Source organism: Grus americana, chromosome 1, assembly GCF_028858705.1.
Source record: "Grus americana isolate bGruAme1 chromosome 1, bGruAme1.mat, whole genome shotgun sequence".
Taxonomy (NCBI): domain Eukaryota; kingdom Metazoa; phylum Chordata; class Aves; order Gruiformes; family Gruidae; genus Grus; species Grus americana.
In genome coordinates, this window is record NC_072852.1 from 69,172,278 (window position 1) to 69,195,670 (window position 23,393).

The 23,393-nt window shown below is 50.6% G+C and overlaps 1 protein-coding gene across 1 annotated transcript in view; it reads right to left on the reverse strand.

Annotated features, from left to right (window-relative positions):
• Positions 1–577: 577 nt before the first annotated feature.
• Positions 578–23,393, reverse strand: part of CACNA2D4 (calcium voltage-gated channel auxiliary subunit alpha2delta 4) — a 130,958-nt gene continuing 108,142 nt past the window's right edge. Inside the window, 11 exon segments of the mRNA XM_054816835.1 lie at positions 578–664; positions 1,409–1,491; positions 2,150–2,262; positions 5,076–5,193; positions 10,256–10,276; positions 11,673–11,728; positions 12,689–12,741; positions 14,568–14,643; positions 15,501–15,571; positions 21,501–21,563; positions 22,527–22,571. Of these exon segments, the coding sequence (XP_054672810.1) occupies positions 578–664; positions 1,409–1,491; positions 2,150–2,262; positions 5,076–5,193; positions 10,256–10,276; positions 11,673–11,728; positions 12,689–12,741; positions 14,568–14,643; positions 15,501–15,571; positions 21,501–21,563; positions 22,527–22,571 (786 nt within the window).

Sequence of the window (23,393 nt, forward strand, 5' to 3'; positions counted from 1 at the left end):
ACCACCTCCAAGACCAGGACATGCTGCTGGCAGGGCTGTGCCTGGGCTGCTCCAGTCCCAGTTGCTCAAAATCCTGGTGGCTCCCACTGAGGGACAGGCAGATGGCATCCCCTGCCCCTCCTGCTCTCGTAAGACCAGATGTGCATCACTGAGCCCTCTGCCTCCTGAGGCAAACCACCCCAAATTGGATCCAAGGGAGGCAGGGTGATGGTGAAATCCAAGCCATGCCAAGGACCGTGGCAGTCCCGGCTGTGAGACGATGGCCGGAAGGAGCAGCTCAGCAGGTGGTGTGCCGGGAGCCGACCCCGCTGGTCCTCGCACAGGCCTTTCGCTGCAGACTTTTGAGGTGGGAGCAGCTTCCACTGTCGGCACCACACTGGACCTTGCGGTGAAGGATGCAGGACACGCGGCGCTGTGTCGTTAACACCTCATGTCCCCAGGGAGTCACCATGGGTGTCCCAGAACGGCCTGTGCCCCCATCTCCTCCCCTTCCACTGCTCCAGCCAGCAGCAGCCATGTACTCCTGGGTCTCTGCCACATAAGCGCATTGCAGGCAGCGTCACCGTTGCAGGCAGCGTCACCGCAGGAGCAGCGCCAGGGGCAGGAAGTGCAGCATCGGCGAGATGGAGACTTCAGCAGCACCACCACAGTCTTGGGCATTTTCCTGGGAGATGGGATAGAAGGCGTCAGCTTGCTTACTGCCAGGGCGGCAGCTGGCAGAAGGAAGGGAACCAACCCCTCCCTGTTGGATGGGGGAGCAATACCTGTGGCCAAAAGGAAGGATCACTAGGGGCGAAGGAAGGGACTGGTTTGATGCCCGTGGGCCATCGCAGCCACCTGTGAGCTAAGAAGCCACTTGGCTCCTTGGCTTTTGCCATGCCCTGCCCTGTACCCTGAAACCCATCCCTCAGCATTGGAGGTTGCATCAGGATCAGCTCCTGCCTACACATCCCTCCTGCAGCTCTTTCCAGAGTCCCCTGCCCGTGAGTGGGTCGCTGTGCCTGCTCCTGGCTCTGTGAGGCAGGGACAGGCAGCTGGGCTACCTCGCACGCTGTGCCAAGGCGTCTGGACCAAAGCCCTGCCAGCCCAGCAGGCGGGAGAGCTGCCTGCTGCCACGCCAAGCCCAGGTTGCAATCGGGGCTCTTCCAGCAGGTGAACCCCCAGAAGAAACCCAGCAGCTCTGTGATGTCTGAGCTGAAGCCTCTTCCCAGGTGTCACTGGCGTGACCGTCCTCCTGCTAGGAAGCCCCTTGGGAAGTCACACAGCTGTGTCTGGGGCCAGCCAGTGGGATGGGCACGTGATGTACGCCACACAGGGGTGCAAGAGGAGACGTGTGCATGGGCACAGGCACGGTCATGATGAAACCCAGCCGTGTGCTCTCCATCCCTCCCACGCTGCCCCGGGGTACCTCAGGGTGAAACGCATGGCACGTGTCTGGCCGTCGCCTCAGCTTCTGGGAGCGCATCCGTTCACACTTCACTGAAGCGTTATGTGCAAGGCCGTTAAGGACACTAGCAGTGGCAGGCAGTGAAAAGGGGGACAAGCGCCGCACAGACCCACGGGGCCCTGATGCAGGTCATCTAGGTGTAACTGCACAGTCTGGGAGACAGAGCGAGGAGGACAAGGGAAGGGCAGGTCACCCTGCATGGGCTGGAGACATCTCCAAGTGCTAGAAGATGGCAAGGAACAACAGGCAGCTGAAAGTGGCCAAAATGCAAGGAGAGGGCTCAGCTGCACCGTGACAAGCCGTATCATGTCACTGCCCTTACGAGGAGCACAACATGAGGACCAGCAGGGATGGGTTACAGAAGCACCTGGGAGCAGTGTCAGGGAGCCAGCCCAGCTGTGCCCATCCCACCACTGACCCTTTCCCCTGGCCTGTCCCACCCTCACCCTCATACAGCGCATCTGACAGCCTGGCCGGTTGAGGCTGGCTTCCTCTTGGGGGGCTGGAGGGCAGGACTGTCACCTCTTCTCCACCATACCTCAACCCTGCCCACTCCGTGTCTCTCTCCCTGGCTGTCCCACAGGTCAGGTCATGCCCTCCACCCCTGTGGTAATTGCCATGGGAGCAGGTCTTCCACCCCACCAAACATGGAGATGAAAGGGCCTGAGGAGTCGTGCATCCCTGCTGCGTGTGGAAGGATATATTTAACCTCTTTCACATCCAGCAGGACAGGTGGGAAGACACTGCAGTCACAGGCAGCATCCGTGACGAGGAGCAGGAGGTTACTGCTGGCGATCTGCTGCGCCACGAACATCCTGCAAAGAAAAAGATTGGGTGGGAGAAAGCACATCCCTCCCACTGCAGCGCCAGAGCAGCTGCCCCAGCACCACCTGGCCCACAGCAAAGAAATCCAAAGAAAACAGGTATCATCGGAAATGGGATGTCAGCAGGAAGCAGGCGAGACAGAGCGAGCAGCTGTGCACACGGGGGAGGTGACGTTATCACACCTTTTTTGTCCTCAGGAAGCTCTGAACTGGCTCGGATTTACAACTCCACGCTAGGCACAAAAGCGAAAATCAAACCCAAACCCCAAGGAAGCAAGCAAGCAACCAAAAATACCAACCAACAACCAAAACCCAATGCAAGCCCTCCCCAAAGGGGCAGCACATCACAGCAGATGACACCTGAGAAGGCCTGGTTTCACCCAGAGGTGTGCCAATGCCCATTCAATGCATAGCTATGCATATGCTTCTACAACAGAAGCATGTATGTACTGCGTAGTCCTGCAAGTGGCAGAGTTTTGCTAAATTTCATGTTACTGGAGCAAGAAATGGAGGATCGCAGCAGCATTGTACATTACATTAGTGTGATGGGACTGACCAACTGGTGCTTGGTCTTGCCTACTGCCACAAAAAACATGCAGTTTCACTTTGCAGCCACAAGTTCACCTGTTTCTTCCCCTCCCCATTGGACAAGCAGACTACAGAAAGGTCCAGTGACAAGCACGGGCACGTGCCAGTGAGGATGTGTCTAGATGTAAGCATTTGCCCGAGGACGTGCACGTGAGGGCTCATGGAAGCACCGCTGCCTGGTTGTGCAGGCGGTGGAGGGCTTGTGTGGGCAGAGCGGATGAGGGCAGGCACGTGTTTCAGCTGTGTGCAGAGTTTTGTGCATGAGTGTGCGTGGGCAACTCAGACACGTTGCTGTGCTCACGAGGCTGCACGCGTCTGTGGGTTTGCACGACGGCAGGTGTGTGTCTGCAGCACCTCTGGGCGAGCACAGGTGTGGCGGGGGGGGGGGGGGGCTGTGTGTGTGCGTGTCCAAGCGTGTGCACATCGGCATCACCACAAGGCGCTGCACGTGTCCGGGCATCTCACCAGCATGTGCCACCCCCCTGCCCAATGCCTTGCAGGCATTGCCTGCCCTCTGCCAGCGCAGAGGCTGCGGCCAGCCAAAGCAAGGCTGAGCTGCCCACGCTGCCGTCCTCCGCTGCCTGCCTGCAGGCTGTGCTGCTGCCGCCGGGCGCCGGAGGCCGTACAGCCCTGGCGAGGAGCCTGCAGGCTGGGCTGGGGCTGCTGGGCATAGGGAAGGCCACGGACAGCGGGCTCGGCGTGCCTGCGCTGGTGGCAGGGCTGCAGTGCTGCAGCTGGTGCGTGGCTCTGTGCACTCCTGGTCCTGCTAACCACCTCCCAGTCAAGGGGAGGGCTTGTGGATTGGAAATACAAGTTTGTGAGGATGCACCCACTGCACCGACCAACCTGACTGCACCAGAGGACCGCCCTGTCTCCCTGCTTATTCACCACCTAGTCTCTCTGCCTTCTAGCCTCCAGGGATTTCTGTATTCACGTTCAGAGGTGTTGAACGTCACATACTGCAGCAAGCAACCATTTCATTAGTATTCCTGGCTGATGACTGCTTTGGGAACTTTGACAAGCAGATCTTAACCCATGCACAACTTCAGTAACCAGGCTAGATGTCCCTCATGCACCAATCTGCAAGCCAACTTTTTGCCCAGCCTATCCTCGCTCCACTGGGAATCACCTGGGCTTGTGATGGGGAAAGCCTGCATGCCCCTGTGGACCACTGGCTGATGCTCCACATAGCCTGTGTCGGGGCACGTGTCTCTCCTGAACATAAAAGATGCACAAGAGATGTCCCCAGGACCCGGAGGCACTCAGCACCTCTGGATCCACCCAGAGCTTATTGCACCTACACAATACCTTGTTGTCACCAAGGCTGCAATCTCATCTTCTAAAACAATGTTTGGCAAGGCCTGGTTTTCCTAATGCCGTGCTCACTAGCGCAGACTGTTTTCCTAACCTTTAAGTCTTTCCTGCAGTTGGTCCAAGACTGAAGTCAGACTAGGTAGGATTGGGGTTGGTTTTTTTTTTTTTTTTTTTTTTTGAAAAGAGGGATTCCAGTCAGATCTGTTTGGATGCCTCACATTAGGAAAAGCTGGACCAGTGGAAATTCATCCTTGTGGCGCCTTTCCGTACATGATTGCTGATGGTGCTGTGCAATGGCTGAAAATGGCCTCTTTTCACAATGACTTTTCTGTTATATTGGACATTCATTCTCTTAAAATGAAAATGGAAAATAAAAAAGTGGACCTGTGTTTTCATTTCTTTCAGTTTAACACTTCTTCCCTCCCACCCTTTTTTTTTCTGTAGAAAAACAGAAAAGAGGGAAAATAAAAAAAAAAGGAAAAGGAAAGCCGAAAGCATTGCAAAAAGGAAAAATTTCTAAGGAGAAAACTTTTGCCAGAAATGTGAAAAAACAGAGAAAGTTCCTTTCTGAAATCTGTGGAATGGAAAGATATATCTATTTTTAAATGCTCTTTCCCTCGTTCTACAGCCACCTCTGCTTATTAACAGATGGTTTAATTTTTTTTTTTTTTCCTCCTTTACTTATATGTTGTAACTCGGTCATTTCACCTCCTCGTTGTCCAGCATGGCTGTTTAGCTCTGCTCTGTGGGCAGAGCTGCGGATGTGGTGGTGGCCACACGATGGGCACAGTAGCAGGCTACTCTTCTCAGGTTGTTGCCGTCACCGATGGGCTCCGTGACAAGGCTTGTGTGCCATCACAACCTGGGGAGCCCCCAAATGAAAGGGAAGTTGCAATTCTTACTTTTGGCAATCTCCGCACTCGATCAGTCCATTGGTCTCCTTGATGGCCGGCTCGTACACGAAAACGGGGTACTCGGTGTCGCAGGGCTGCAAGGTGTCGTGCTTCTTGTGCTTGTGAGCTGCGATGGTAAGGAGACACGGTGAGGAACGAGGGGAGAGGATCATATAGGAGTGGTCTGCACTGAGATGGAAGCATTTAAAACTAGTGATGTATGTTGCAGGAGCAGCCTGTCCCCCGACAGCGTCCATGAGCAGGTGCCTACCAGAGCAGAAGAGGAAGGAGATGCTGCAGAAAGCAGCCAGGCAGTGATCCCTGCTCCCACTAGGTGGTGTGGGAAAACCGGCCTATGTGAGAAATGTGCCCGATATTCCCACTCGCCTCCCCAGGTGAGGCTGGACCCTGCCCTGCAGAAGCCGCAGCTGTGGGGCTGCAGCGGTCGCAGCACCCCAAGGACTCCTGTGGCCGGTTATGCAGAGGCATTTGGGCACTGGTACCCCTGTGTTCGAAGGAGAGGAGGATCTACCAAACCAGTGGTTTTAGTAAAGTCCCTTCTGCCTAATCCAGGCCTGGTTCATGCACTTTTTTAAACATTCAGAATTGTGACTGGTCTGGTCCTCAGTGCCCGTGCTGAGGGATCTGCCCCTCCTGACACCCTGTGTGTCCGTGGTGAGGTTCTCCTTCAGCTGCTGATCCTTCCTGAGCCCTCTGACATTTCAGAGTGAGCCCGCAGCAGGCAGTTTGAGGGGTTGAATACGTGTCACATTAAAAAGAAAACATCGCCAGCAAACAGATCTGGCCTGAGACCCCAGGGAAGCAGACGACGGCTCTCGAGGACCAGCAGAGACACGGCTAACGAGTGGCACTGGCTCCTGGAGGGAGCCATCCGCTGCAGAGGCAGGGAGCAGCTGCTCCATCACTCATCAGTCACACTCTGTGGGACTCCCAAACTAATTTGGGGATGAGGGGGAGCTGAACCGCCTCACTGAGCCTCCCTCGAGAAGCAAGGGCATCCTTTCTAGGAGTTCCGCAAAGTCTGCCTTGCCTGAAACTACTGCTTTGGGCCCTTCTGGCAATTATTTTCTGCAGTTGGAGATAGCAAAGCCAGCTCCTGCCTCTGTAAGACACGGGGGAATGTCACCGATGGAAATGCGAGGCTTTGTTGCTAGGGGAGAGGTGGTTGCAGCTCAGCCAACAACAAGTATGAGAAATGGTTTCTACATCAGCTTTGGGTCTGAGCACAAAAGACTCGCTCCGCAGCCCTCCACCCACACAGTGGCTGCAGGCAGCCCTGCTGAGGGGACGGACAGAGAAGAGAGTCCTTCTGATGTGGAGGACGACCGGCTTATCCCTTGCAGCAGCGGCACTGAAGTTTTATAGAAAAATGCAGCAACGGGTTTTAATCAGTAAATGTATGGTAAGAAGGCAGCAAGAGGGCATCCATGATGCTGATGGGTAATTTGCATCACTGTAAAACCCTCACTGAGAGCTATGGTCTCATCTCCCCTGACACTGCTGGAGCACACAGAAAGAGGCAGGGACCACCCCGGGGAGCTTGCCGTCTAAACAATGTGGATTACTTGAGAGAGAGAAAAGCCAGATGATTTCCTCTGATTTTTCTCTCTGCCATGGCAATCCAGCAACACAAGACATCCATTAAGAGCCAGGTGCTGCAGCCCAATCTCCTCTCTAATGCCTTCCCCACGTGAATATGATGGGGACTCAAACAGCACCCTGCAGGCCAGAGTCCCCTGTAGTAGTGCCTTGTGCTTTTCTTCCGAGCTTTCTGAAAATGCTACTCACAAGGCAGCCTCCTGCTTAAATCCTCCCAGACGGTGGGACCCACCGTTTGGTACCATGGTTAGGTTCATTTTGCACAGATCCAAAAGCACATAGGGCTTGATTTCAGCATGATGCCTTGTTCTGAATTCACCCTGGATTCACACTAAATTAATCAAGTAAACTCATCATTTCAGGGTCCGGCAGCAACTCTGCCGCCAGCCAGGAGCTGCCTGCCTGTGCTCTGCCACTGTTTGCCGTCCCTCTGTGCAAACCCCACACTGCAGAAGCACGGAAAAGCCTCTTTCGTTTTTGCAAACGGAGAACGCCTCTGACTAGTGCCCATCACAGGGACGGACAGTCCTGAGGACATTTGGGATGAGCAGTAGAAGACCCTATTACTGAGATGAATTTCAAGGGCTTAGATGCTTCTGATGAAACACGCGGAATATCCCTGTTTATGCTGTAAGGAGAGAAGCTTCAATGTTTTCTGTCTCAGACCAGCTCCAAAGCCGGTACCCGTATTCCAGCCAGTGAAGTCCCTGATGGACTAAAGGAGTGTGAGGAGCAGAGTGGGAGCCCTTTCCTTCAGCCTTAATTCACTGTAGCAGTGGCTGGGAAAACAGCTCCAAACTCTGAAACAGGTGGCCAAACTACCGCCAAGGACAGACCCTCTTAGGGACATGCTTGTGGCAAGACCAGGCATTGGTCCCTCAGCCACAAACCATCGAAGTCCCGCTGAGTTACCCCTGGATTTGCAGCACTGGGTGACCGGGGCTGTGTGTTGGAGACAGACCGTGCCAGTTCTTGCTCAGAAGAACAGCTGTAATGACCACAGAGGTGACCTTTGGGGCATAACTGCTTTGGGGCACATTTTTTGGGCACAACTGCTTGCAAGAATTTGGCATATTGCTCATGTCAGGAGTGTCAAAGGGTCCTGATATAGCAGAGACTTCATCCGGGTCCTCATTTTTGCCCTGTCCCTCATAAAGAATGACATCCTTCACTAGCTCCAGCTTCCTGGTGTAGTGTCATCAGAGCAGATGGAGTTAAAGCAATATAAAAAACAGTGGTGTGAAGGATGGGGTGCAGGGAGGGGGCGAATGAGACCATCGGCTTGGAAGATACGGGATGGGCCGAACTATGCCTTGGTGGCACTCAGAGAAGCAGCCTGTGCCTCTGGAGGTATGCAGTGGGAAGTGCACCGGGTTTAGTCCCTTCAGGGGTGCTTTTGCCACTGGCAGTATGGGCTACGTCACTCACAGAAGTTGCATTTCTCTTTGAGTCTTTCACAACCATCTGCAGTTTGCCTTGCTCTGGGTTAACTTCGTCACGTGCACCATGCTGTATTTTTTTAACTCTGCTAAATTGGCACAAGTCCCCTGCACAGACCATCTTAAATCAGTTTCTTGGCACAGGCTAAATGAAAAGAAGCCACTTTAAAATCTCCTAACTTCTGCACAGAGACAAGACCTATGACAGAGATTATGCTTAAGCCTACTGCCACTTAATTTGCTTGGAAGCAATGCAGCTGCAGCAGTATTGAGAAGTTCAGAGCAGCCCAGTAGCATGTACATCATCAGCAAAACGCTTGGGCTGAGCCTCTGCACGCACACGCCGGACATCAAAACGTTATCGGCTCTCTGAGAGTCTGGTGGTCAGGGATTAGTAAACAGTCAGAGGAGCTGATAACAAATTGCAAACTTTATAGCAAAGAGTGAGTTAATTCCAGGCTGTCATTTCTACCATCTGCACTTCCAGAAAGACTTTGTCAGACATTTGGCAACCAATCCTTCTGAGTAGCAAAGGCAGCCACCGTGCCTTGTTGTGAACTATACTGCCCAGATAGTGAACTCTTTCCCACCAGCATAAATCACGGCTAACTGCACCCAAGTCAGTGGATTTACTCTGGGACTCGAGGCAAAATCTGCCACTTTTAGTTACAAATACAAAACACAGAATTTAATCAATTATCTTGTAGAATATCCTCTGTGTACATTACCATGCAGTCAAAAAGAAAATTTTCTGAGCTACGGATTTCTAGAAATAGTCCTTTCTAGGCTGCATGCCTTGGCTAGAAGTATTTTTGTCTTAAGTAAAGGCTTTCAAACCTGTGGTGATGTCCATAAAAGCAGAAGCCCTTACAAACAGAGAGAGGAATGAGATGCTGAGAGCAGTGAAAAATCTGTGGAAGCAAACATGTCTTCTCACCACCTCTCAAAAGCAGATTTGCATGATGAGTGCAGTCTGAATATATCATGCCCATATTCCAACGGCAAGTCTTGTCTTCCCAGAAAGCAAGAGAACTTGGGAAGCAGAAATAGGCTCAGGGCTGCAGACCAAGAGGTGCACAGTCAGGCATTAGATCCCTGACCATTAGTTCCTCTGCCCACACCCATGAATGAACGTGTGCTCAATTTCTCTCTCACAAAATGTCTCCTTCTCTCTGTACTTTGTGCATACATCAGCCTTGGCAGGCAGTCAAGAAAATGTTAACATCTCTGGCAAAAAAATTACAGCCCCTTCTTAACAGCATGTGCAATCCATTTCTTCCAGCCCCAATAGTATTCTTCCACCCTGCTACTCCCTCCCCTTCACATGGACACTCATTTATTTCATCCATAGCCACGCTCTCTTTCTCTTCCTCTTCTTCATACAGTAAGACACATTCCAACTGTCTGTGTGTGTCTATCTCTGTCTCACACATACGTCTTGCTGGGCAGAGAGCAAATCAGCAAATATAAGCTAGATATGGAAGCAGGGAGACACAAACACAGCCACAGTCTGGACTCTGTCTTGGAGGGATTTCTAACTTGCCTGTAGGAGCAGATTTATGAGCTAGAGCATATACTTATCAGTTGAACTGCTTGAAAGTAATTCTGCATTACCCTGGAGCTGGGCTGGTATTCATCAGGAGGAACTAAGCCATGGGGTGTGGAAAAGAAGACTTAAGTTGCCTCTTAATATCTGAAGTCTATGAAACCCATATAGTTTTTCCTGCAAGAAGCCACAGGTCGCTCTTTGCTTTTGGCATAGCAACGGCGAAGAGCGGAGCAGGTGGGAACCGCAGTGAAGGACATGCCATGGCATGCAGGCTGCAGGCACATCTATTGCACAGCAACAAGTGATGGTTTTGTCTGCACCTGCAGTCTCTGATGAGGCTGGTGTGTCCCTTCTTTTATTGACTTCTCAGTGACAGACCTTCAATCACCAGCTCAGCCAGCTAAACAAGCCACAGCATCGCTTGCTTCTTTGCAATGCAGAGAAATAGAGCCAGGCACTGCCTTGTCCCTATCACACCTTTCTGCAAGTTCCCCATTGTCCAAAGGGTGGAAAAAAGTCTTTCCTAGCCTGGGATTTCTAACTAAATCCTCCTCTTTTTGCTGTGAAGTGGTTCTACTTACAGTGATGGAAGACAGCCTTGGCTGGAAAAGCCGCATGACACACACAGACGCACAATGAAGATGGAGCCACATCAGTTTCACATGATGGCAGTGCAGTGAAGAGATGAATTTGCACACAGCAGTCATGGAAGTGATGCAGGAGAGACATGAAGACAGCATGAAAAGAAATGACAATGAGCAGTGCAGCAGTGAGAACCCCTCTCCCTTTTTCCTCGCATTTCCTTGAGACAAGTCTAAATCAAACTGCAGCCATTTAGCAGCTCCCTGCAGGAACACCAGGTCTGTCTGTCCTCCAGAAAGAGCAGTCCTTCCTGCACTGCCACAAGTACTGCACTTGCTCATCTGACTCTTCCCTACCGATTTCTGCATGGGGCGGCTCCTGTTATCCTGCCGTGTGTTAAGCTGCAGCCGGGGCCGCAGAGGGTAGCTGCAACTTCTACTGCCATCTCTGGCGATCCTCTTGGGAGGAGGTGAGTGGGACCTAAAGAGTACCCAGACATTGGGCTGGTTCTCTGACTAGAAGGAGATTTTGCTTTCTAAAAATGACCGTTTCCCCATTACGTCAGGAGAGTTCAGTGCAGAAGACTCAGCCCCACAGTGAGCAGGGAAGGTACCACTGTCTCCACTGAAAGCACCATTAGTGCTGAATAATTAGTGAGGGTGCAATAACAGCATCTACATGGCTGCGCAGAGCACTCCTCACCTTTCCCTTTGGGTTGTCTCAAGGCCATTAACATCCCCCCTGTCTGCAGGGGCAGGGATGAGACCACAGAGACTCCCGGGATGTTTTTAGCGCACAGCACTGCAGCTGCAGGACAGGTCACTGGATTTCAGCCCAGACATACCCCTTGTTGCACTCGTGTGCCATCATCTCCTCTCTTTCAGAGAGAGTTCAGTGGGCAAGTGAAGACCTTCAATGTGTTATTGAACCTTACAGGCTTCTGGCTAGCTTCCTGGGACCCCAGCTAGGCTCCAGAGAGCCTGCTGCTCCAGCTCTGCTCTCTCCTGTCCCACTGACCACCCTCAGGAAAGGCTGGAAGGGGCTCTTTCCAACCCAAAGGCTTTGCAGCTGACAGTTTCTCTCATCCCAGTGCAGGCAGGGTGGGGGGTCCTTGGAAAGAAAAGCCTTCCATGACCCCAGCAGCTACCCTGAGGAAAGCAAACAGCGCGCTCCGAGCTGCACATGCCTCACCCTGCCCGCCCTGGTGCCGTGGCAGCCTGAAATGGGGGTGGGAGTTGGGGGGAGACAGGGTGGTGGTGAGAATGGGAAGCTGGATTGCAGTGTCCACGGAGGGAGAGGTGGCAGAGCAGATGGCAGGCTCCTCGTACGAGGCCAGGCATCCCCATCCAGCTTCTTCTGCCACCAGCGGCTGTAACACTCACGTGCTATGGGGCGGCTGGACCCTTGTGTACTCACCATCTGCCAAGTTGTCTGAGTGCCAGAAGCTACTCATGTTAAACTCCAAAAGGAAGCTGTCAAAAGAGCAAGAACAGAGGATGCTTTTTCAGCAGCCTGGAAGGGTGCAGGTGTCAGGGAGATGGCCCCGTCGCCTGGCGAGTATCAGTTCTAAAATGTTTACTACAAGTTTGCTGGCAGTGGAAGTCTGAGGGTTTTTTTTTTAATGCTTTTTTTCCTCTCCACATGATAGAGTGTAGCACTGTATCATAGGATCTGTACTGCGGAACATCTGAAAGGGATTTTTCCTGAAGTACCTGCTGTGTGGGGGCCTCATCGGCAAAGGAAGGACTGAGTATGGCAGCCCTTGAGGCCAGGAGGGGATTCAGTCACCGTGAGACCCTCCTGAGGAGCTGGCATGGATGGCCATCAGGGAGCCCATATTCTGGCTACGTGAAGGTGGCTGCACATCACATTGAATTCTTCTGTACCAATACACTCAAGCCCTCGGAGCTGGATCTTTCCCACACCTCCCCTTTTGCATACCCAGCAAGCTGAGCAGCAGCACTTGCATCCTAATTTGAGCTTGAACTCCGATTCCCCCCAGCAGTTTGAGGTGAGCCCAAATCCAGAGCTTGATTCAAGGCCTCCCCTCTCTCCTCCCTTGCCTGTCACTCAGACCTGGGCTCCCTGGCTTCCTTCCTTCAGCCTTCGCCCCCTGCATTCGCTTATCCCGGGCAAAGGAGGCACGCAGGAGGACTTCTCATCAAGGATCTGCACGAGGACCCGGGAGACCCAAGTCCTATTTCTGACTCCGCCGCTTTGTACTGAGTGACTTCAGGTAAATCCCAGACCCGCTCTGGGCTCCTGCCTCTCAAAATGGGAATAGTAATAGCTTTCTGTCTCCCAGGAGCGAGCTGAATGTCAGCAGAAGGCTGAGAGCAATGCCCTACGTGGGTGCCTCCACTTGCAGCTTTCTCAGCTCTCGCCCCCCGTTGGTCTGAGCGTCCCAAACACCCCCATCTTTTGATACTCACATGAGGAAATCACTTATCAGCCATTTCACTGCAGCTAGAAAGGCATAAATTGGCTGGAGAACAAAAGAAGAAATGAGAAATACCATAAGGACTCGGTCAGAGAGTTTATAATTGTTATGCAGGACCCCATGCTTCAGACCAGTTCCCTCCACTGATCAGAGCTCTTGAAGACAGGCTGGAATTCAAGGTCTGGGCATCACTGGAAAATATTCAAAATACATCAGAAGCCAGTGGAGCTGCCTTGCTACTAATAATATCTTCTCACCCCCTCCCCGTCAGGGTCAGGGAGTTTATCACAAATGTATGAAGGACTTTGAAGATGTAATTGCTTGATGATTTCTCTCCAGTATGGATGACCTTGAGAGCTCAGAGCAGGAGAGAAACACAGCTAAATGGGACACCACCAGTTTAGGATGCTTTTATATTCTGATAGCAAGTGGTGTTTCTGGGACAGGCTACAGTATTGCCCAGGATTTAGTATTGTCTGCCATTGATTGATTATGCTTAACTGTGCTTTCATCCAGCTTCTCCTCAAGATGGCATGACTTCTATCATCTTCCTGCTTTTCAGCTACAAATTGGAAATCCAGCATTGTCCCGGGGACAATTCATTTGCAGAGGATCCTGCTGCTTCTTTTCTTCATGGTAACCATGTCTAATTTTCATCTCTCCCTTTCATAATCATGCCGATATCCTCAAACCCAAAACAGATGCAGCAGTCACAGGACACAAGATAATGTTCCATTACTGCTAGCTGACTTATCTTCAACCAAAATAAGTCAGCAAATAGTAAAATGTATAGATGGTTGGGAATTTGACTGATTTTTCCTTTGAACAATGTATATGAAAACCAGACTTTTCTTCCTTCTCAAGGGTTTTGCTAAGAGGGGAAAGGGAGAGATGAAGGCCGAATGCTCATTCTTTTATTCTCTTCCCAATTCACATGTTTTTTGGCAGCTCATATTTTGTGACATTTCTTTCAGTAATCAAAGTTCTTGAGGACATGATCAAGCAAATATTTTCACTGCAATCACAATATTTTATCTATCCAGCTTAAGTATAGCTATTTCCAAAACTGATACATTGTTAAAAATGTAACACACTATTAAAAACTAATATTTTGTTGAAAATTCTTTTACTGGAAAAAAATGACAACGTCATGCTGTAGGATGTACTTCCAGCACACCACATTTTAAAGTATCAAAAGACCCGATCATAGCAGCAATAAACACATCCCTACTTCGCGTTCCTTCAACTAGTTTGAAGTGGCCTGAATGTTGAGTATTTACTTAGTTCTGCCTGGTCAAGGCCAGGTTAGGAAGGTAGAGTGGGATTAGACTATTAGCTTTTATCAGACTGAAGAGAAGTTGTGTTTGGGTGCTGGCAAAGCTATTTGCTGTGGTAGTTTGTTGCCTGGGCTATCAGCATTTCTCGGCAGCTTTAACCCCTCTCTCTGTTACTCCAAGCTCTCTCACGCTTCCCTGAAAGGCTGACAGCTTTCTCCCAGATGCTCTGTTCACAGACAGCGCAATTCTCCTTTTTGAGATGCTCAGTAAAAGCAGTTCTGTTCATTTCAGCTGCTAGCTGGTTCCTCAGTTTTTAGGAGAAGCCTGGCGTACTCTAGTTCCCGTTCTCTCCCTGGTCTTTCTGATTTTTAGTGAGATCCTATATGCCAATAGAGAGCCAAATTGTAAACCACTGTCAGTGGCCATCACTGCCTCAGAAATCCGCCTTAGATGAGTTTGGACATTCCCATCACTTGAAAGCAAACAGCTACTAAACTCTTTTGGGGAATGTGCTACGTCAAGGTGTTGGAGATGTCCTAGGAGAAAGCCTCCACAGCCAAGCCCAGAGAGGGCTGCATGCCGACAGATACGTACGCTGAGCAGAGGCCGGGCACCGCTGTGGTGGTGGTAGGGTACTTTGCACATTGCTTGGTAATCATACATCGTCACCCTGCGGTCAAAACAAAACCAACAAGCAAGCAGTCATAAGCAAGCAATGCAGCTGCCTACGGGATGCACACGACAGCTTTTTCTAAAACATTTCCTGTATAGAAGAAGTAAAGCAGCGGCCTGCTTACACGTGTCTTTGCTGTTTGGTCAGTGCTGGATTTCGCAAAGCGAGAAATACAGGCCCTGGATTAATGTAACCAGGTCAGTACAGAAGGAAATACATCCCTAATTTCAGGTGGTGAGTAAAGCAGGCTCTGAAGCTGGAGAATTGTAATATCTACCTCAGGTGCCCCTAGTTCCTGTTTTCAGGCCACTAAAACTCTGAACTGTCTTTTGATGTGGGCTGGGGGAGTGAAGCGAGACACACAGAGGTATTTTTAGGAGACACAGAGAGAGAGAGAGAGAGAGAGAGAGAGAAGTGTGCTCAGCCAGCTGCAATGGCACATCTGAGGGGCTCTTGGACAACCGCTCAGAGAAAGGCTTTACAAGTAGCAGGAGGAATCGAAGTACTTCACCCAAAATGCCAAGAAGTGTTTCCCATAGCGTCTTGCCCTGGAAAAGACAGAGGAGCAGCTGCTTTCTGGCCACACGGACATTGGGAGTTACTGTCTCTCTCGGTGCTTTGCAGCAGGTGGAGGAGCAGGAGATGAGGAGAAACAGGCTGTGTGGTGGCGATGGCTGAGCGAGACAGGGGAGGGGGCAGGTAGCTAAAGGAGCTCTCGTAGGAAAATAAGAGAGTGACGTGCACCAGCGCGTGCATTTTCCCCTGCTCAGTGGTGCCACTTATGGGGCCCAATATGCTCTGACCCACACACCGGCTGAAGAAAGAGAGGTGCAGCACAGAGATCCCCCACTTACCGCCTGAACATGCCCATGTTCAGCAGCTGGGTCATTACTGAGCCGTCCACTGCACCAAAAAATTTTCCAGTCTGCAAGCACAAGAAAGGAAAAAAACAGCGTAAACGGTCAACAGTAAAACTTCCAAATGCTCTAAGGCTCTGACCAATCCAGTCTGTCTGGAGGCCTACTACACATAACGAGTGTCTTATAAGGAGGTAACGCCGAGCTTTGTCCTTTGGCTGGCTGAACGCTCGAGGGAGGACTTCCCCCATCGCCAGCTTGGCATCCTGCACCGTTCCTACCACGCTTGGAAATGATTTAGCCCACGTACGTCCCTGCAGCTTGTGACAGAAAAAGGCAGACTCTCAAGCTGCAGAGACGCAGGCATGTTGATTCACCGGGAGCCTGGGCTCTCCTGTGGGTTTTTGTGAATCTACGTTCCCTGGATCTGCACGCCTGAGTCTCTTCCACTGGAGCCTCTCTGCCAGCCCGCAGCCGCAGTGGCTTCGGAAACCTCTGCTCTCCTGCTGCCCTAGGCGAACTGACTCACCACGTGTAAGTGTGCCGTACACATTTATTTAGGTAGCAAACACAATTTTACAACTCACTGCTGTGCAGGCAGTAGGCAGTAACCCAAACAACACAACGCACGCTGACCCATCCCTTTAGCTTACGCATGATGCATTGGCATAGCCACAGCTGTGCTAGCACAGACTCCACCCTAGCAAAAGTTGCTTTTGGTGGGGCAACAACCCCCAAATCCCACTTGCATGCCTGGACTAAAAGCAGAGCTCGTGGCCCTCTGGTCGCATTTACATTTTGGAGTCAATAACCTTGAATACAATCCCAACCCCAAATCCGGGAACTGCTGCTCTAAAGACTTCTTCAAACAAACAACAGTTCTGGCTTTCCTGATTACTAAACCATGACAAATCTATTGCAAAAATGCCTCAAATCTGCCAAGTCCACTGCTTTGTTTGCAAGCAAGTAAATAAAATACTTGTAAATAATAAAAATGCGGAGACGAGCTGTCCTCTGTCTATTTTCCTGGCCCTCGGGTCTTGATGCAGTAAATAGCTCCCATATGTTATTGGAAGCATTCACACAATTTTGGGGGACATTTTACTTTTCCACTGATGGGCTAGCAGTCATTTAGCACGTATTAGCAGATGACAGATGACTTCATTTATTTGAGTGGGACATTTCCACTAAAAAAACCCAAACCCTTAGGCAGATTTACCTAAGATCATATGGTAATCATCTAGCAGTAGTGTTACATGGTTATGAGCCTCTTCCCAACAGGCTTTAGAAGGCGTTTCACTGTATAAATCAATACATAACATCAACTCCCCTTCCAGCATTTAGCCTGTAATCGTCTCAGACGTAGTCAAATGTGTGTGAGCAAGCGCTAACTTTTTTTCACCTCCCTCGCTCTTTCAATCTGATTAGGGTGGTGAGGAGGCCAGCTGCTTCCATTTAATACCAGTCTGCAGCCCCAGCAGGAGCCAGAGCGGTGGGATTTAACGTAGGGCAAGCTGCAGCTGGTGTGCAAAGGGCAGGGGGCCACTGCAGGACTGTAAATGGGGCCCTCCCTGTCCAGAGATGCTGATGTCTGACCAAATTTGTCCAGGTAGGATGTCCTTCCTATAGGTATGAAGAGCTGTTAGTGTAATTGAGAGTAAGGCCTAGGGAACGTGTTCAGAAAAGCATCAGCAAGCTGGCTTGTAACACTGAATCAGACACTCAAAGCTCAGTGCTGTTTTAGGTACCCTGTGCAGATAGGAAAACACAGGAAAGCATCACTTGGCAGAAACCAAAGCGGTCCTGTACTGAAGCAACATCTGGTAAAGCAGCTCTCATTACAACCTGCTTCCTCCAGTGACTGGCTGCTGCTCTCCCTGACATCCCTCTGCTGTGCTTCTCCTAACTCCCAATTGTAGGCAGATTTCCACAGGCCCTTGCGATTTCAGAGGTTCACAGCACAAAGCATCGCCTCTGACATCCTGCATGACACATGCTGTATCACGTCCCCCTGCAGCTGAGAGCATACAAACACATACGCAGGCTACGCACAGGAAAGAGATGCATCCCAGAGCACACATATGGCTCAAAAGGTACATCACTGCTCACAGACATATTATGTGTCCATGCTTTGCTGGCTCATTGAGCAGTTTGCACTTTTGGTACACACAAAAGCTGCAGACAAACGGGATCTGCCAAATGGGCCGGGCTTTGGGTGAGCGGGCAGCCTCCTCGCTGCACGGCTCAAAGCCAGCCCTTGCTTCTCCGCAGCTTCTGCCCAGCCATGGCAGGATCTTGGCCTTTTAGCTGTCACCCTGCACTCTGTCCCTGGAGTCCCACCTGGGCAGAGCTTGCAGACGTACCCTGTAAGGTGCCTCAGGGAGAAGGCAGCATCCTAGAGAAAGAGGTTTAGCGAGTGAGGGGACATCTGGATGCAGCAGGCGAAGGGAGCTCCAGACCTGTGATCCGCAGCTGAGCCTCTGGCTGGCAGCGAAAGGCGGCTAAAAACTCAGAGGCCGTCGTGGGGCCATGGCTGCAAACATCGTCAGAAACACAGCGTGGAGCAGCCCTCGCTGCAGCACAGCCTGGGCCTGCCACTTACTTTCCCTTCCTCCCCTGCCCTAGATCATCCTCCTCCTCACCCACTCCCTTCTCCTGGCTCTGGCTGTTAACTCTTTGCTCCCTCCATGATGAGTCTGGATGGGGGGATTAGCCTGAATTAAGAGATTACCCATTCTTCCCCAAGTAATCCTGCAGGGAGCTTCCAACTCATCACTCATTAAAATCCCTCCTTCTTCCACAGTGTTTTCTGGCTGCCGGCAAGCTTCCTGTCGCCTTCAGGCAGAGTTATTAGATCCGATCCTCCATCCCAATCCCCCATCCCAAGGGTGGAGGGGGGCAGAACCTGAGCCAGGCTGACCTCACCCCATTCCTGCGTGAAGCCGCTCTGGTTTCCAGTGCGATCACCCAGGGAAGGAGGTGCGGGCAGCAGGCAGCCCTGGGCAGGCAGTGGGCTGAGCATGTCATGAAGCACCTCAGCCCCAAGGGAGCAAGCACAGCAATGGAGCAAAACCTCTCAGAGCCCCTGGAGCGGGTCTCCAGCACCAGCTGCTCGCCCCGGGGCTGTACGGACACAGGCACTTTGGCACCACTTTGCTATTCTTAGCTTGCACTTTGTCCCGGGGAAGCAGGCGGTTTGGATGTGAAAGCTCCTCAGTTGCCTTCCCTGGGGAAGCGGGGATGTGCGTGGGGCCCTGCTTGTGCTGCGGCCGCCACGGCCCGTGCGGCTCAGCGGGGCGGATGGCTTGCCTGTGCACCCTCACTCCTTTGGCATCCGACAAGCTCCCTCCCATCCCAGCCGGTGGGGCAGAACAGGCAGCATGCAGGCAGGCTGCCCTTCTCCCTGCTGCTGGGCTGAAGTGCTGATCCACGCAGCTGAGCCACTCTTGCTGGTCCTGGTGTCAGGTATGAGGCAGGGAGGGCAGTGAACTAGCTGACTTCTCCAGAAAGGCAAAAAAACCCCACAAAAATCCAGGTATGGAATTTTTTTTTTTTGCATTATGTTGAAGAATGCACTGAGGAAAGAGTGTGGGCTGAGGCAGGGAAGGCCACATAGCAGCAAGTGACCCCTTGCAGCAACATTCAGGTAGCAAGGCTACGAAACCCCAGGTATTGATTTAATGCTGCTGCTGTCTTGAATTCCCTGTAGGGTTTAACAGTGTGGACACTCACAGTGCCACTGGGAAATAAAAGCAGTAACTGGAACAAGATAAAGAAATCAGAAGAAAAGTAGTGGTGAACTCCCTGAGGTCAGAGGAGGTAACAGCTGGAGGAGATGACAGCTCCGGTGCCTGCCAAAATGCCTGATCTCGGAGGCATGTGGATAATGTTTATAATTTACCCAAATCCACTATAATGCCATGTTTCTGATAGTCAGATCTTTCAGAGACGAGCTTTTTGAAAAACCTATTTTCCGTAAAATGCAGGAAAAATAGAGACATAGAACCCAGGCAGGCGGTGCTGAGGATGAACAGTAGACATGGTACCTAAAGGGTGTAGTTGCCTTTATCTATGGACACATGCCACAGGACTCAGTAAAGCACCTTTGAAAATGCCACAGGGGTCAGAGAAGGAAACAGTGACTCCTAAGACCACCAGCCCATCCCAAACACGCAGCAGGACCTGGCCTCCCAGAGAAGGGAGACAGTACAACTGTACGGCATTTTCCTTCCTTGTTTTTCAAGTTTTCTTTGGTTTGTTTTGGGTTTGGGTGGTTGGGTTTTTTTGTTTGTTTTTTGGGGTTCTTTTGGCACACCAAGGGGCACTTTTACTGGAATATTCAGTGTGTTGGGTATGTTACTTTCCTGACAGAAAACAGGTTGGTTATTCCTTGCAATATGCCCCCCTTGATATCTGTCTGTATCACCCCCTGGTGCCACTATGTTCCTGATACATTTTGCTTTGTGAATCTCAACAATTCTCATCCTGGCCTCTCTGAACTTACTGTGTAGTACCTGCAGAATTCACCATTTCACCTTTTCCTTTGGCCAGCCTATTCTGATTATGCCAACTATCACAGGTCTGGATGGGAAACCATGGGACTCATATAGCTGACGTTTTCCATCTAAATATCCATATAAAAATCCCTCTTCTCTTTCTTTTCTGTCCCAGCTACTTTGAGATCAATGTGACTACTTCACGCTTCACTCTTTAACCAGAACTTCTTTAACAGTGTCTTGTAAGGGAGTCTGTTCAAGGCTTTTAGAAAAGCTGAAATGCAGTAGGTCATCCATTCTCCCTTATCTCCCGATTTACTCACACATCCAAAGAACTATAGCTGATAAGACAGGTTTTTTTCTTTAATAGAAGCTGTGCTGCTTGTCCAAATCACATCCATTGGGTGTTCTGTTACTTTATTTTTATTTTCCATTTCAACCTGTTTGTGACATCTTGAAGAAAGTAATTTCTGGGATCAGATCTACCACCTTTTAGAAATACGCATAAAGTATTTGTTAACTCCAGTACTATGGCAATTTTAATGAAATTCCCCACTTCTGTCAGTACCAAACCCACTTCATTTCCCATTTCTTCTATAAGCCCACTCTTGCTATTGACTTATTGCTTTGTAGTTTATGAGACTGTTCCAACACATCGCTTTCTGACATCCGAATATATGGCCTTTTATTATTTTGAAACAAATAGTTCTGCGGTGAATTTACCGGAGAGCAGAAGAATATAGCTGAACCATGCAGTGGCTGGTAGTGTTGACTTTACCCAGGCTGCACAGGATGTCACATCACAAACTGCACCCCTTCAGCTCCCTAGAAATGGCCGTGGAGGTGCTGGCAGCAGGAGGAAAGGAACCAACTTTTGTTGCTTATATTTTTATTACTATTCTGAGTCTTTTTCCTTACTCCTTTCACCTCTGCGAGTCCAGTAAATCCGCCAGTTCTTCAGGTGTGCTCCTGTTTCCAATTTGCTTAAATGATTTTGTCTTCATTTTTGCCTTTGACATTTTCCTCTTACCATCCCCTCAGTTTCCTTTCCTGAAGAATGCCTGCTTCGACTTCAGAGGCACTCAAAAGTGCTGCTCCCTTCCCTTCCCTTCCCTTCCCTTCCCTTCCCTTCCCTTCCCTTCCCTTCCCTTCCCTTCCCTTCCCTTCCCTTCCCTTCCCTTCCCACGTCAGGGCACGCCTGCCTTCTGGGACTGTCTCAGATCATCTTTCAGTAGCATCTGCGCGAGGGAAAGGAGCCTAATTTCCTCACTTCTGATAAAAAGATATTTTGACTAGTTCCTTCCTTATCACTGCAAACTCCTTCCTTACCTAAGTTGTGCTGTCACTCTGCCAGGAGGCTTCCCCCTCACCACACAGCTGAATTTAGTTACGCTGCAGCCACCCTTATTACACAATTGAACTTCATTTGTTTTAACCAGCTCTGGTGGGTTATTTAGGAACAACCCAAGCACGCTCTCCTTCTCCTCTTATGCTCTCTTACCTCTGCAGGTCTTTTGGAAACGAGTATAAAGCCATTATTATCAATGAGGAAACAATTCAGAATCTGCAGAGATGAAAGAGAAGCAACATTAAAGACAGCTTTTTCCATGGTTGTCTGGTAGGTACCGCTGCGTGCAGGATGGAGCCGTGTGAGCTTGTGCTTATGGTGACAGCGTCAGCATTTCCATGCCTAGCCCCACAGCTCAGCTACCACGGGTTTGACACAATTGACTTTTCCCTCTCTGCCTCCATTTTGAGGTTTTTAGTTTGTGAGCTGCCTGTGACAGAGATTGTCTCTCGCCAGGGCTGTGTGCAGGCCTAGCAGGCTCTGAGCCACGCTGAAGAAGACAAGACATCCTGCAGGAAGCAACAGGATATTTAGAGAGCACTTCTCTTTAATAAAATGGTATCTAACGCTTTCCATCTTCAGATTTCCAAGTTTTATAACCAGTCATGAAATAACCTTCTCACCACTGAATATCAGTGCTGGTCTTATTTTTATTTTGCAGAGCAGGAAATGGAGGCACAGAGTTTAGATAAAAATCTTTAGGTCTCAGAGGGAAAAACTAGGATGCAGAGGAAATCCTACATGAACACAGAAGGAAAATTCTCTGGTGATCCCACTCTCCAGGGCAGAGGAACTCTTGTCTCAAATATGCCTGAGACCACGGTTGGAGCAGTGGAGTAAGTGCAAAGAGGGGTGTCCAGCACGCATGTCGTGCTGGCAGTCACTGTCTGGCAGACCTGGGAAGCCAGTGAGACAGCTGTAAGGGAGATGGACCCTCCTCAGGGTCCCTGGCCGGAATCCCCATGCCCCTGCCTGGGCTCAGCTGACACCTCACAGCTGGGGGGAAGATCTAAACTGCAGGTTTGCCTCAGCAGCATGAGGTCCTGCCCCAGCTGTGCAACCTCTTGCGAGGAGACCACATGCAATACCTGATTTTTGGGGAGACAAAGACCTCCACAGAGCAGGCAGTCAATCAATCACACCTGTCACGGGTATAGAGAAGAAATCTGGGCAACTTACGTCATCCTGACAGCTTAGTGGACAGGCACCATCCAAGGCACTGCACTGGAAAGGAAAAGCAGGGCATTAACCATGACATGATCTCATCTTACAGTCTCCCCCTTGGGACTGCTGAACTAAAGGTCTCCACACCAGCATCTCTTAAAACTCTGCAATTTAGCTGGCATTTTCACCACGACAAGCTCTACAGCATGCACCAGTACCACCCCCCAATTTGGCCACTTTGGCTCTGCATACTCCCCACCTTCCCGAGCAACGTCCTCCCTTTGCTGAGGGCTCTGGTCCTGCACCCGCCTCCCTGACACACTTCCAGCAGTACCCACAGGCTCTGAGCAGAGACTTGTTAATGAAGGGGGCAGCATCAAGCTCTCTGGCTGTGAAAGCAAAGGTTATTGTGCACCGGTGACAAACCAGCACACATTTCAGCGTCTGCTAGTATCCAGACTAAACACATGGCACGCTATTTTAGATCAGGATTCTTCTCAGGCAGGGATTTTTTTCGTTGTTGTTGCTGTTGGTTTCTTTATTCTCCAGACAGCTAATGATAAAATAGGATGTGAATGGTGCTCATGTAGCCCAAGGCACCATCCATTTGTTTCATTTAGGATTTCTGTGTACCGGACTTGACATGTGTTTCACAACACTGAACCGGGTGGGGACACCAGGGGTTAAGTGGTGAGTAACAAAGCCCTTCAGGTGCTTATTGATTTCATAATTGTTCCGAGTTCGCCATGTCTGCGTGTGTCTGTCTCTTTGTGTTATTTTTTAGTGCTATTTTCTCTAGCAGCGGAGGGACGAAAGCTGACATGGTGTTGCCATTTCTGTACACGGGGTCCCCTTCCTGCCAGAGGTTTTCTGGGGTCAGGG